The sequence below is a fragment of the Hippocampus zosterae genome, chromosome 10, assembly GCF_025434085.1.
Source record: "Hippocampus zosterae strain Florida chromosome 10, ASM2543408v3, whole genome shotgun sequence".
NCBI lineage: Eukaryota > Metazoa > Chordata > Actinopteri > Syngnathiformes > Syngnathidae > Hippocampus > Hippocampus zosterae.
Genome location: NC_067460.1, coordinates 17,965,636 through 17,980,371, shown reverse-complemented (window position 1 = coordinate 17,980,371; position 14,736 = coordinate 17,965,636). Strand labels below are relative to the sequence as shown.

The window sequence follows — 14,736 nt, the reverse complement described above, 5'->3', positions numbered from 1 at the left end:
ACTCACGGCAGTGATCCTAATCTTCACTTTGCAGTTTGTATCGCTGAGTACTGCTGATAAACGATGCGGGACACAGAAAGAATAAATAACTTGCATTCATTCCGTTTTATTCATTTCGCAATCTGAAAGATGTTTTATTTTGAAAAATTACCGGATTCTCTGTTATATCAGTCTACAGTATGCTACTCTTGACGCAAATGTTCATAATTTGCTGATGTAATAAATAATTGAGATATTGTGAACCGTTATTGTTGATTTCTACATACGGTTTCAGAGTCATCAGCCTTCCAAGGCAAACGGCAACTACAATGTGGCCCGTGACAAAAATGAGTTTGACACTCCTGCTTTCAGGTCTCCATTTTTTCTTGCTCATACTTGGCAAAATCCAAGTAAGTCAAACAAGTCTGACTTGATTCATGAGGCAACAGAATTAAGCTGAATTGAGTCATAGTTGCTCATGACGTCACTGGTTCCCCAAGAAATGGAACGCTGCCCGTTTCTCCGCTGCAGCACTTCTGGCATGTGCTGTGAGGGCAACATTAAAAAAAAAAAAAAGGATACTTGTGCCAAACAAGATGACTGCTCTAAATCTTGATGCAGAGTAAATCTTATGAGCTCAACCTTCTTTGATGAGACCCCTGCAGCACATGTTGTCAAGTGGCGCCACAAAACACATTCATAAAGGGATTATCTGGATGATCTGTGATAATATGCTTAACTGTTTTCCACATCTTGCTGTCATGGCCACAAGGGTACCAGAGGGAGCAGCAAAGGCAAAAAAGCAAGAGCAAGCGAGTGATCCAAAATGGACACGGATAGAGACACAAAGGAAGAGAAGTACAAAAAGCAGTGGCAGAAGTGACACACTGAAAGATGGTGGAGAGCTGGGATGAGGCAAGGAGGGAAACAAAGAACATATTGTCAGTACCGGGTGCTAATCGTCTCCTCTTAGACTGCCAGAGACAACAGGTGAGAGCAGTTTGGTTCTCTGCAGGCTCCATGAAGTACTCCGTGTGTGTATTGTGCGCCCATGTGCCAGCGTGGCCAGGGAACCATATGAGGAGTCTGCTAATGCCAACTCAAACGGCAAATGAGGAATGAGGCACGCTCCATCACAGAGTTCATGTCAGAGATGCCAAAGTCCGGTCTTGAGTGTTGCGCGCGTGTGCTTGTGTAGGAGATAATATATACAGATCTTCAGAGAAATGTTCCATCTCCTCACACCAAGCAGCGGTAATGGTGAAAGCACTGAAAGCAAGAATGCACGGGTCAATGCACCGAATGGAAATACACTTTGATGTTAACAAGAGTGTGTGTGCTTATTATGTGTTAACAATCTGATAAAGCATGTGACCCGCGGCAGCTGCGTGCGGAACTCTCACCTATTGGAGTGACCGCAGGGGCCGGAGAGAGATAACGGTCGAAACGTGCCAAGAGCAAGTTAAAAAAAAAAAAAAGGTACCGTGGGTTTCAATCTATTCAGCGAGTTGATTTCCAAAGAAATATTTCCCATCGGTAATAATAAAGTGAATTCATTTGTTCCGAGCTCAAACTGTTGCGCTCAGTGGGGAGTATGAACTGCATGGCAACGTCTTAAGCAACAGTTTCACATTGCTCCATGTTGCACACGCACATCCCTAACCCAAATCCTCATAAAAGATGAAAAAGAAGTGAATAATATCAAATATCGCAAATGTAAGTAAAACTACTCCCACTTTGAAGGTGCCTGCAGGAAAGATAATATTGTCACTATGGAGCATTTGTCGGTATTGCAGCAATTCGTGATTATTTTACTCTGCTTCTTGTTTACTTTCAAATTTAGCTTGTAGCCAACGCGGGGGGTACGGGACGTCATGCATGTTTTGAGCATGAGGTCTCCGATCCACGGGTCAAAAGAGACTTTGACTCTCTCCTCTTTCATCTATCACTTCTTCAAACAACAAGGCACACGAGAGCGCCTATGCAGTATTTTCATGTAACAATTTTTTTAACAGGAAGAATTAAACAATGCATGTTAATATTGTTGTGCTGTAGGTACTTAGGTGCTATATTTGTTTTATTTAGAGGAAAACAATGTGTTTTGAAATTATTTACAACTTGACATGGTATATGTTTACTAATGTTGTGCTGTTTAAAAAAAATGATTTTGTTCATTAAGGGGTTGGGGGGGGGGGTTGAAACATATCCAGCCCACATTTCGAAATATTATATTTTAGAGCATGGCAGTACCGCAAACCGTAACATTTTTTTACTCCAGGTTATCATATCATCAAAATGGGATACTGGCCAATGTCTAATCAAGACCACAAAGGCATGAACGCCGACTGCGTACCACAAATGCTAATGCTGAAAATGACAAAGCTATGCGCTGTGTATCACTGTTGACACCGAGCAGAATGATTTTTTTTCTTCTTTCATCCAGATGAACTAACGGCACAGCTTGAATTGGAACAGTTGACACTGACGCATGCATCCAACGTGTTTTCCATTAAGTCGATAGTGACGGCTTGAAATGCTTCACTAAATTAGAATCAATGCCTTTGTCACAATCATTTGTGCACATTCAGAAATATTTCCATCGGGCAAGAAAAAAAAAAAGTTTTTGCTGTGCCAGTTTTTCAAAGGGGACTGAGAAATGTTTTGTGGTGTTGGAGTGCGGAAATTGAAAAGTGTGATTCGATGCATATTTTTGTGCCGCGGTATCCCCCAGCCATCGGTCATGATCATGTTTGTAAGTGCTCGCTGAGTGCAGCTACTTTTCTAAACATAGGGCAGGTGACCCAACAGATGATCATCAGTCGGAAGATCACAGGAGCAGACAAATTTAGCAAGATTAACTTCCTCTTTTTTCGACGTGGGACTGTAACCGAACACCCCCAGCACGGCCATAAATAACCTCCAGAGCAAGTGTGTTACAACTACAGTGAATTGCATACTTGCAAACAGATACTTTATGAGCATCCAAGAACATTTCTATTCCGCGTTTGTGCTTCTATGATGCTTCTCCGTAAATTAGAAGTGGAAAATGTGACAGTGTTAAAGGTTAAAAAAAACCACACACACACACAAAAAAAGTCAACACCCATAGCAGAACAAATGATGATGCAGTCACACAAGGCAATGCTGAGGAACATCTGGGCACTGTGCGTGTGTGTCAGTGTGTATTTATCCTGGCTTCAAGTGAGCGGGAACTCATGTGCCTCATCCTCATGATGGTCACAAGATAGAGCTCAGCGCTTTAATCCTCCGTATTTATTTTTAGATATCTATTTATTTCGTCACACCAGACCAAAACAAAGCGTAAAGGTTACAGAGTTTTTAGATTTGCAATGTGCTCCTCCTGAAAACATTCTCCCGGTATGTGCGGCGGACCTAAAACTTGAGCTATTTCTGAGCTATTTGAAATGCTGAGAGAGACTTGAGGCTGTTTGGACGACCTGAATTAGCTTGTTTGTCAAAATATGAAGAAGTACGTACCCCTGAAGACGATCCATCAAGCAAACACGCCGGTATGCCAATATCAGCACTCACTTATTTTGTCCCTCGCTCATAAACACGCGATATATCGGCTTTATGGGTTAAAATAGATTTTGTTGGGACCTGATACAGCTACACAACAAAGCTATGAAAACCGATATTGTTAGCGTAAACTTTATGTCTCTATTGGGCGGCGGAAAATGATCTGTCAGGATTTGGACTTCGGAATGGGACGGTTCCAAGTCTCGCTTCACATCATAAAAATTACAACTAGTTGGACAGATGCTAGCTTGCTTCTTGACAACTGTCAATGTGCCCTTGAGTAAGCCACCAATCCCACCCATCCCCCAACTCACGAGGTACGGCACTCTTTCCGTGGCTCTTCACTCTGACATCAATCCTTTCATGCTTTTCCCCTGGAGGGATGACAAGAAGTATCGTAAATAAATAAGATATAGTAAAATACATCTCTGGTACTCCACTGTGGTAGACCTTAACGGCTTGATCCAGTAGGACAGCGTATCTCGAGTAAAACATTGCACTTACAATGACAAAAGTGTTGATTTTTATTGAGAACTGTCAGTAATCTAGTCAATAGAAAATATTTCCACTGTGGATGTGATTGACTTTGTATCATATTGGAAGTGCTCTCACATGTGTCAAACTCAAGGCCCCGGGGCCAAATCTGGCCCACCACATCATTTTATGTGGCCCGCGAAAGCAAATCAAAGATGGCAACTTTTATGATTCTTGCTAAAATCGCAATCAAAATTTCAAATTCTCATTAGGAAATAAATAAGAATGATACTGTAAGTATTTTCTTGTTACCAAACCCCTTGTGAACAAACATTTTTTTCAGGAGTCTCTGGGTCACCCACGAACCGACTGAGAACTAGTGCGATGGAGAAAACGGATGGACATACTGTAAGTGAATAAAATGTCCTCTTGACAGATTGGAAGCGGCCGGGAGAGCAGAGTACTTCGAGTAACCCCAAGCTGTCAGTCACAATGCGTCACCAACGAAGAATGCGATAAGTACCAGCTAATTAAATCAAAGTTGATACAGTCCAAGGAACCAATACCAGCCTGCAGCTTATATTTCTGTTTTTGCCTTACTGTCATCCAGTGAATCAAACGCTTTTAGAGCCCTTCTCACACACACACACACACACACACACACACATACACACACACACACACTTCTACTGTAATCAAAGTACATGAACATATGCGGCATATTTTTTTTTCTCGAAAGGAAGAGATGTTGTAAAGTGCTTCCCGGCTGCATTAGCCCGTATCCCGACACCCTTCTCCCCGTGTTTGAAGTCCTGATCTCCAATCAGCCTCCAGTGAAGGGGGGTGGGGGGTGGGGGGGGGGGGGGTGGTGAACATCAGGCAGCTTGCAACGACTCAAGCTGACTCAGGTTTCTGGATATTGCGACTTCTTCAACTTCTAGCCGTTTCCTTGGGGTTTTTCTATTTGAAGGGGAGAATTTTATTTCGGGTGACAGGAGAGCAGAAAGCAGAGTCGAGATGTGAGGGAGAGGGTAACATTTGAAAGACTTCAAATGGAATGATTTGGGAGTAATATTTACTTTGTATTTTTATTTTATATACCGTACATATTTTTTTATCATATCAATTCCATTCAGAGGGGAAAAAAATGATATTTTCCTAAGTCAACAGTGAAAAGAATTTGCACATTCCTAGTTCTAAAAGCACATTGTCTCCACAGTTACTTTGTGAGTAACAAGAGGTGTTACTTTACACCACAAGCAGAATTCTCCTTGAATAATCTCGCTGTAAATGACATAGACAGATTTCAGCAGTAAAGCAGTTGAGCTTGGTGGAGAGATGAGCTATGGCTGTTGGACTGTTTACAAGCCGTGTCCTCGTTTGGCCAAAAGCTGATGTTACTCTGAGTAAGTGTTACGGCAAGTCTCCCGGAAATGACAGTAAGTCTGAGAAATAGGCCCGAAGTGATAGAAGTGCACGTGTGTGTGTGTGTGTGTGTGTGTGTGTGTGTGTGTGTGTGTGTGTGTGTGTGTGTGTGTGTGTGTGTGTGTGTGTGTGTGTGTGTGTGTGTGTGTGTGTGTGTGTGTGTGTGTGTGTGTGTGTGTGTGTGTGTGTGTGTGTGTGTGTGTGTGTGTGTGTGTGTGAGAGAGGGAGAGAGAGAGAGAGAGAAAACTGTGACTGTGTCCACTATCAAGCAGTGCAAGTCTGGGTCTGAGTCTACCATGGAAGGAATCACACACACACACACACACACACACACACACACACACACACACACATACATCCTGTTGGATTGCACAGCAGGAATTCACTTATTTGTGGAAACGTGAGGAATTCAAGCAATGAAGCAAAGCAAATTGAACGTTAACCAAAAAATAAACACTTCCTGAGCAGAAGTGGGAGTGACCCTGCTACCACAACAATGGTCATATGATTTCCTTCCAAGTCTTAATTTGAGTCTTCATTCTTGTAAGTTGACCTTGACCTCTGCTGGCTCGCTGCCCTACTGTCTCCAGTGTTATTAAAATAGCAACATTCCCCTCATCGGCCCTGAACTCAACGTCCCTCCTGCGTGACTGGCTCTCACTTTTCCCTGCCCAGTCCTCTCTGTCTTGACCGATAGATGTTTTCGCACCTCCTCTGGCCTCACCTGCTTTCAGACGCATATGGAAGGCCGCCTTTCATGTTCACCTTTATAAGCTTGCATAAGCTACACTGCTAGTCGTTATTGTACCAGTTTGATGATAGGAGAACATGAATGTGACTCACTGCCGCAGCACATCAGTGTGACATGAATCATTATATCATCAGGTGTAGCATGGGATGGAATAATGAACAGAAATATATATATAGTTGGAAGACAATAAGGACATATTGAAACATTCGTTATGCCCCCTTATACAGCAGAAAAATCACGTGTGGAATGCATTTACGGTTATCTGGCGCCATCTGGTGGTTAAATTTATTTGTTGTTTTCCTACACGCCACATCTGAACGCTGTTCACTGCGACCTACAGTAACGACAACGTCACGATGAGATTGACGTAGGGCGGTCTTCTTGTGTGGAGTTTGCATGTTTTCCCCGTGCCGGCGTGGGTTTTCTCCGGGTTATTCCGGTTTCCTTCCGCATTGCAAAAACATGCATGGTAGGTTCAGTGAAGACTCTTGTCCTTAGATGTGACTGAGTGTAAATGGTTGTCTGTCTATGAGTACCCTGGCTGGCAACCGGTTCAGGGTGTCCCCGCCTTACTGCCCGAAGGCAGCTGGGATAGGCTCCAGACCTTCGTGAGGATAAGCGGTTCAGAAAATGGGAGGATAGATGGATAGACTGGCATAAAAAGCCAGCACGTAACTTGTTAAGTAACATAGTAAAGCAATTGGGGGGGGGGGGGGGGGGGGGGAACATGTTGCTTGTTAAGGATCCTCGGTTTATGGCGGTACTGACATAACAGTATTTCGAGCTTGCGAACGGTGTGTGCAATGAATTAACCTTGTCATGCTGCTACACAAGAAGGCACACTCCGTTCCCTTCTTACTGTTTTTTTTTCCATTTCATTGTTTCATATTTAAGGCCTAGAAGTGGTTTTCATTCAAATATTGTTCCCAATTTTAACTGAACTCAATAGTAGAAGTTGTTAATAGACTACAGCATGTTTCGACGTGAACTCCGGCCAAAGTGCAGTTACCCAAGCAGTGCTGCAGAAGCGTACGCAAAGCATGTTTACAACAAGATTTTCATCTGAAAAACAAAACAGGACAGCTTCTAAGATGCTGGTAAAACTGCATTTACCAGACGTGATAATAATTACATTCGTTTTTAATCTACTGGCCCAATATTGATTGAAAGTGCTATCAAACTGTAAATCAAATGAGAATACATCGCAATCTTATTATTCGAGGTCGTCAGATTTATTGTGTCATGATTCTATTTAAAACCAGCACCATTATTTCAAGTATTCCAGGGTTGCATCGCTTATCTCACCCCCCCCCCCCCATGGGTGTCGATCTTGAGAGAGAAATGAGAAGACTTTCCGAGGGCCCCAGGAACACCCCCCGCCCCTCCCCAACCCGCACCCACCCAATCCTAGTCGAAACAATAGTAATAAAATTTCAAGAAGCTCAATATCAGTCACCACCATCCCCGTCGACAAAGTTGGCAATTAGTAATGTAACATCGTAATGTTATCGAATAGATTTTTTCGTTGAGGATAATATGTGTCACCAACAACATATCGCTCAGCACTCCCCGCCATTAACTCATTCACTGCCAAAGACGTTTTTAAACGTCTTTTCAGACTTGGTCTAGAATTGGCTGGTACTGAATGAGTTAAAGGGGAGCACTTTCTTACGATTAATTATGCAAGCCAAGATTTTGGTGTGAAGCCACCTTCTTATCCCGACTGTAGATGAGAAGCGATGCTTACAAAATGTCGCACGTCTTTGATTTCCAGGCCATTACTCGCTCATGGTCGTTCCTTTCTGCTCTGTTGAGCTCATCAAACAACCCGCTATCAATCATCTCCTTCTGCCAAGAGACCGCGACTGCGCCTGTGCTGAATTCCTTGAAAAAGTTTTCATCCTTGGCATCCAGTTCAATATCTACGACTTCCGAGGTGTCGTTGAAGCAATTTGTGTCTTTGGCGTAGACCACATTGGGCTTGGGCATCCATGGGGGCTCCAAACGCCGCGACTCCAGGAGATGGAAATTAATGCTCTTGAAAAATGGGTGTTTTCGTGGGTCTTCACATCTGGTATGAAAAATAAGAGGAGTTTTTAGCATTTTGGAGGAGTTTTTAACATTTTGGCAACCTTGAGGTCATCATTTGCTGTACTTTTGCTTCTTGCGTTGGCGTTTGATTCATGGCAAAACCACGATTACGTTCCTAAAGACCAGTGCTTTGTACTTACTGGCACCCGAGGCGATGTGCTACTTTTTTCTTAAGGAGGCAACAGATGACGTCTTTGGTCGTGGAGTCGAATCCCTTGTGATGAAACTTGCACAGGTCTTCGAGCGTGCGGCGGGTCACCTCGCTCTTCAGCACCTTTTCGCGGAAGTCTCGAAAAGGCAAGCGAGCAGCCACCATCTCGTAAATGCAGCAGCCCAGTGCCCACCAGTCCACCGATGTGCTGTAGTACTGCTGCGTCAGCATCTCGGGGGCCATGTAACCAGTTGTGCCTGCCTGAACAAACAAACAGTCAGCCAGACACACACACACACATACACAGAGGAGATATTACGAGGTGGAGCACTGCCGTATTGTACACATCATGAGCAAAGCTAAAATTTACCACTTCATGGTAACAGACTCTCATTATTTGAAAACATTTCCAGCCAGTGCTGACACCGACAGTGACTCAAAAGTCAGCCATCTTTTAATAGGATTCATTTGCGTCATGAAGAGTGTTCTATGGTGACTAAAAAGCATTCATATACAGTACTTTATCTATTTCTAGTAAACCCTTTGCACTCTGGGATGAACACACAGGATGAAAACTGGTATTAGCACACTCTCAGAAAGAAATTACTTAATTAAGGTGTTCCCCTAAAAGGCTTTTTTTTTTTGCATCCTTCCACTCGATTTTTACAGCTCCAGAGTGTCATTTCAAACCCAATAATTATAGCCCGGCAACCATTGTACCCCTTTGTTGTGGGACCTCAACTAACTCGCAGTAGGGTGACGCAGGAGGCGTGTCATGTTTGCTGTTTGCATTTTGCTGATATGTTAAACGCAAGAGCTGAAGGCGACTCTGTCATCGTGGTGTTGTGGTTAATTGTCGTTGTTTTGGCTGTGAATCACCTCATGCATTCCGACACGGAACGGGAATATTAATTTGAATAGCACCCTTTTTCACTGGAGCAACCCCCTCAACCCTCACATTTTACTGAATTTTGACTGATTTGCAAGGCCCACAGAATGTTCTGTTCTACGGCTATATAAACATGCGACCTGTCAGAAGAAAAAAGTTTGTTTCTATCCTTCTCCGTTCATTGGCAATCAGCATTAGAAAATTGCTACGTTTTATGGAAAAGGCCAATTTTCTTCAGAAATAATTTTTGTAAAAGCATGCATTTCAAACGACTGGTGGACTTTTGCACCACTGCCACCTGCTGGTCATTTTTTTTACTATTTAACATTGTAGTCAAGCCTGCTACTTCAGTGAGAAGTTGCATCAGCCTCCTTGTACCCTTCCCCATGAATAAACCTGATTGACGTCACGGGGAGGCGGGGACTATGCATTAATTGACGCTTTTAGACGTCAAAGGGTTTGAATGAGTTCAGATGCATGTCGTGTTTTCAGTGTTCGCAGAGACACGACGTCCGTGTGTCTCTGCGAATGTTCCAATCTTCGCATTTGCAGAGTCCAAAATGCAGAATGGGGACTCGTTATAAATATATTTTTCCTGGCCCTTGACACTTAATTGTTTCGGACAAACACAAGGATACAAAACCAAAACTCTCAGCTTCACTAAAACACATCGACTGTACTCTTATTAGGCTTTGCTGAGTGCAGTGCAAAGAGTTTCAAAATGCAGGTCAAGCAAGGAAGAGGCCGCCAGCTGACCTTTTGGCAGATCGTTTTCCCATTTGGCAGCTCGACAGCCAGTCCGAGGTCTGATAGTCTGCAATGGCCGCAGGCGTCCAGCAGCACGTTCTCTGGCTTCAAGTCACGATAGACGATGTTCAAGGAGTGCAGGTGAAGGAGGCCCATGGTCATCTGGGCTGCGTAGTAAACCACGCGGTTCATACAGAGACCGCGCTCTCCGAGTTCGTAGATGTGGAACCTGAGGTCTCCTCCATTCATCAGGTCCATGACCAGGCACAAGTGGGTGTTGTTTTCATAGGCGTAGGCCAGGTTCACAATGAAAAGATTGTTCACCTTTGCCAAGATCCGCTTCTCCTGAAGGGCCAACCTCTCGCCACCTTTCTTCTTCAATCGTCTCTTATCCAACTTCTTGCAGGCGTACATTTGTCCTGTCGTCCTCACCTGGACTGCACACACCTGCAATACACAACCGTTTTAGACCACAATCTGTTGTTTTTATCACTAGTGTCTACCAGGTGTTGCTTTTGACGCCTACCTCACCAAAACCGCCTTTCCCTAACGTCCGAAACTCACGAAAGTATTTATCACTAATCTTCTGTCTCTCATACTCCTTCCACTGCAGAAACCTGAAAAAGAACGGGCTCCTTAGGAACTCCGAGAAAGGCTTTCCTCGCAGGAAGTCTCTTGTGGCTTCTCTCATCTGGTTCACCGAGGACTCATCCAAAATGTTTGAGAAGCGCTTGCCTGTTTCCACTGAGTCTCCTTTGAGAAAAGACAGAAAACTCCTGGACGCAGGGTGACAGAACTTATCGACGAGGTTCTGCCTGGCCTTTTCTTGGTCGTCATCTACGGCAGAGCTCCATCCTCTCAGCTCGTCCAGGAACTCGATGGCGGCCGCATACTGCGGGTTACAACTGAGTAGAAACTGCCGGAATAACTCTCTGCCAATGGGCTGCTGCTCGCAAAGTGACTCGTACTGCTTCCCTTCTGCTTCCTGCAGAGTTGCGGAGTTCTTTGGCACTGGCAGAGTCAGGGAGAGTCTCTCCTTTCGTAGCTCATTGCGGTCCTGCCGCTGAGCCCTGAGGTAGGCTGTGTTGGCCACCAGTTCCTTCACCAGCAGGTCACTCATACCGGTGGCCCCCGACTGTAATCTGTGGGGCCCTACTTCTATCCTCTACATGGTCCGACTAGCCGAAAAGCAGCCGTGAACACCTGCAAGCAGTCCTGACACACCTCTTAAGGCATTAAAAGTGCCACTATCTTCAGGGATTTGTTAGCCCCCAGGGAAAGCACCTTAGGTGCTTTGAACGTAAGAGGCTTTAGTCGGGCATATTTTTAGGAGTTGCAACGTGCCTGTGTCCAGTAAGTGCGATGCCACCTTACGTCATACGTAACAAGTCTCAACTGCAAATTAGAATTATGAAATATGTCAATAAATTTCAAGGAGTGTATTCCGCCCCACCCACATAATGACCACTTACACAATCATCCACGTATCTCTTTAACCGTGCCGATCAAAACGTGCATTAATGCGTTTTAATGAACAATTTAATGTTCAACTGCGAAACATGTTGAATTGATTTTAATCATGTTTCGTGAACACAAGGGGGCCCCCGATTTTTCTTGGTGTCCATCCACGCTCTAGGTTGCACACGACTTCAAAGGCACATCTAGAGGAAGGAATGGTGGTCTGACGAGCCACTAAGTCGACATTCTAAGTATTCAAGTCAATGCAGTAACTGTAAATTTGGGGCAAAAAAATGCTATTATATTCATAAGAAAGCATACTAACGTTGCAGTGTGCTTCTTTTTTTTTTTTAGATTGTACTACATATTTTGTCATTCTTCCAGTTGTGTTGTTAACTTATTTTATGGTATATTAACAATACTTATACAGATTTAAAATGGGCAATAATACAATATTGATACAATTGAAACAGTGGCGTTCCGTCAGGGCCAACAAGGCCTTCTCTGCTGGCCTAAACATTCTCAAAAAAGTAAATTTAATCAATTTAATTTTCTGAGAATAACATAAATGTATTTTATTTTCATAAATATGTAAACAAAATTATTCTCTGTATTCTTTACATATTATTTCCACTTAGTCAAGTGGCTTTCAATGTTCTTTTAAAGAACATTGAAAGCCACTTGATAAATAACTTCTTTATTATGGTAGAGTTTTTAACCAATCATATTTCAGATAGCTTGTGTTGCCAGGTAAACTAAACTTGCTCGGAGCCTTCAGACTAAACAGAGCAGGCCTCTATGCGCTGTAAATGAACGGGCAGCTTGCAATAGCCAATCAGATCACGAGTCTGCGTACCAGGGCCAGCTCGAAGGGTTTACGTCGACACTGGACGTGCGCGGTCGGTGATTGATTAGCCCCTGCTAGAGGGAGCTGTTGCTGCATTTTGACCCAAAATGGCCGAAGGAGAAGACGTTGATCTGGTTGCAGGACTACTTTCCACACAATTTTCAAGACGGACCTTCCAGTGGATTTACCAATTTCAGTTGTTTTACCAAGGCAGCAAGGAAACATCAGAGCACGGCTGGGCACTTACAAGCTAGGGTGCGTTTCAAAACGTTTTGGGGACACTCTCTTAGATCTGCAGCTTAGTGAACAGGCACTACATTGGTGAGTAAATGAATTTTATTCAACATTTCCTCTTATTTTATTTCGTTAGTATTAATGGTAACGAAATAAAATGACAAAGATACAAAAATGTATCAAATAAATTGGCTCACCTGCAATTTATAATGGCGCATTGTAGTCAGCTTCGTGCACTAAAATTCGTTCAATCTCAGCTGCTCAACATTTTCAGTTATTTGCTGTTGTATAGCCTATTCTCAAAATGCAAATGATCTGTTAATTTATTCTCAAAGAATAGTTTGTTTTGTTATCGTGTGGTTGGTGTCTTATATGAAACCGCGACATTGTGCAATTTATTGGACAGACTTGTTTATGATCACACAGCGTAATTTGGGTGGCATTTTATTTAGTATTTTTTAAATCATTTTTATTTTTGACAATATATGTAAATTTAGTTTCCTGCTCTTAATTGTGAATGCATACTTGATGGTTTTAAATGCACCTGAAATTAAGTGCTGCCTGACGAGCCTATATTGCGTTCATGTATGTGACGTCACCGAAGGCCTAAGGTTGAAATGCACGGCCCGCCACTGAATTGAAATCATCCCAAAACTGCACTAAAAAGAAGCAAAATACATCCATTTACATACAGTATATCATTTTTTATTCCTAAAAATTAAAGTCACATATTTGACCCCCCCGCCCAAAAAAACAAAAAAACTCAAAAGCTAACAAGTGACCGCGCGCTGTAAAGTGTCATCCTCTTTCTTCATCCTTGCACATCAATCATGAGCCACGAGTCAGTCAGATTGTGGTTGGCATCCACTTGTTAGTTCATTGCCCGCCTCTGACACTGGGAGGACTGGAACATGCAATCAAATTGCCGAGGCAAGATGTAGACAGCGGCTCTGCATGGGGCGTCGTAATGATCATGGCCAGATCTGTGTCCACCCTCGGATGCGTGCAGCTGAAGTCTGTGAATCACGTCGCGAAGGTGCTGGCCTTACTTGCCGATTCTCTGAACCACCCAGTCTTGCTGGCAGAGGGGGCACCGATTGTTCTGCTTCACCCAAAGGGACATGCAGCAGTTATGGAAGGAATGGTTACATTCTCCCCAAACAACTGCAAAACAGTGGAAAAGGTTGTCTATTAAGCTAAACAGTAAGGCAAGAGACAAAGTATTTGAAAAGAAAATGTAAGAGACGACAGTAGTATCTTGTTATGATGAGTGACCTGACTTGCAAGTATTTTGAGATATTATCCGTCGCTCTCATTATTTATTTGCTGTGATGTGATCACGGTGAAGGTGTGGGTGAAAAGGACACCAAGGTTACAACAGTGAGAAGAGGGGAACAGAGTGGAGATGTCGATAGTGAGGTCAAAGTTGGAGGCTGTTGGGTGAGGGAACTAGGACCGATTATTAGCAGTTGAGATTTAGTGCAGTTAAGAATGAGGACGTTTGTTTGCGTAGGGTGGAGTGGGTTGTTGGGGTGAACAATTTGGTGGAGATGTACAATTGGGGACAAGGTTTTATGACGCGTGCTGTTCGTAAAGTCGAACTGTCGTATGTCGGGAGCGTAAATCCCTGTAGCTAATATGCTCTTTCACTGTTATATCTTCCATTGGACTTCCTCGCGATAGCTGCGAAACGACTAAACATTAGCATGTGTGTTTTCGCAACTGACAGTAGCTTACCAACACAGTCCTCTTGCTTGTTTTCCGCCTGGCATCGGAGACATGCATCTGTAAACGGAGAAACTGCGTTTACATTTGCCGTAAACGACCGGCGTTTCGATACAGAGCAGCTAGTTTAACAAAACTAGCGTCGACACGCTCACCCATCACTTGCACCCGGCAAATGGCGCAAGTATCACATTCGACATCCCAACTCCACATCGCAACGGCGTTCCACTTTTTTAATGAAAACATCTTGTCACCACCCGACTTGGAACCAGAGGATGTGTTGTGGGAGAGAACTATTCCGAGCTCGTCGCCGTCATCCATGTCTGCAGCTCCACATAGCAGTTAGCTTAGCAGACTTAGCTTGGACTCCCAAAATGGACGAAAAGGCGAAGGTACAACTGCCTTCGACAACATTAGGGGGCGCT

General features: G+C 43.6%; 2 protein-coding genes across 2 annotated transcripts; both read right to left on the bottom strand.

Moving 5' to 3' along the window:
* Positions 1–7,379: 7,379 nt before the first annotated feature.
* Positions 7,380–11,167, bottom strand: grk7b (G protein-coupled receptor kinase 7b). The gene is made up of 4 exons (XM_052077909.1): positions 10,574–11,167; positions 10,057–10,494; positions 8,401–8,672; positions 7,380–8,240 (listed from the first exon to the last, which is right to left on the bottom strand). The coding sequence occupies exons 1-4, from the start codon at positions 11,165–11,167 to the stop codon at positions 7,913–7,915; spliced, it is 1,632 nt and encodes a 543-aa protein (XP_051933869.1). The 3' UTR covers positions 7,380–7,912.
* Positions 11,168–12,698: 1,531 nt separating this feature from the next.
* Positions 12,699–14,709, bottom strand: rnf7 (ring finger protein 7). Its single transcript, XM_052077928.1, has 3 exons — positions 14,467–14,709; positions 14,324–14,371; positions 12,699–13,750 (listed from the first exon to the last, which is right to left on the bottom strand). The coding sequence occupies exons 1-3, from the start codon at positions 14,630–14,632 to the stop codon at positions 13,632–13,634; spliced, it is 333 nt and encodes a 110-aa protein (XP_051933888.1). The 5' UTR covers positions 14,633–14,709; the 3' UTR covers positions 12,699–13,631.
* Between the last annotated feature and the right edge of the window lie 27 nt (positions 14,710–14,736).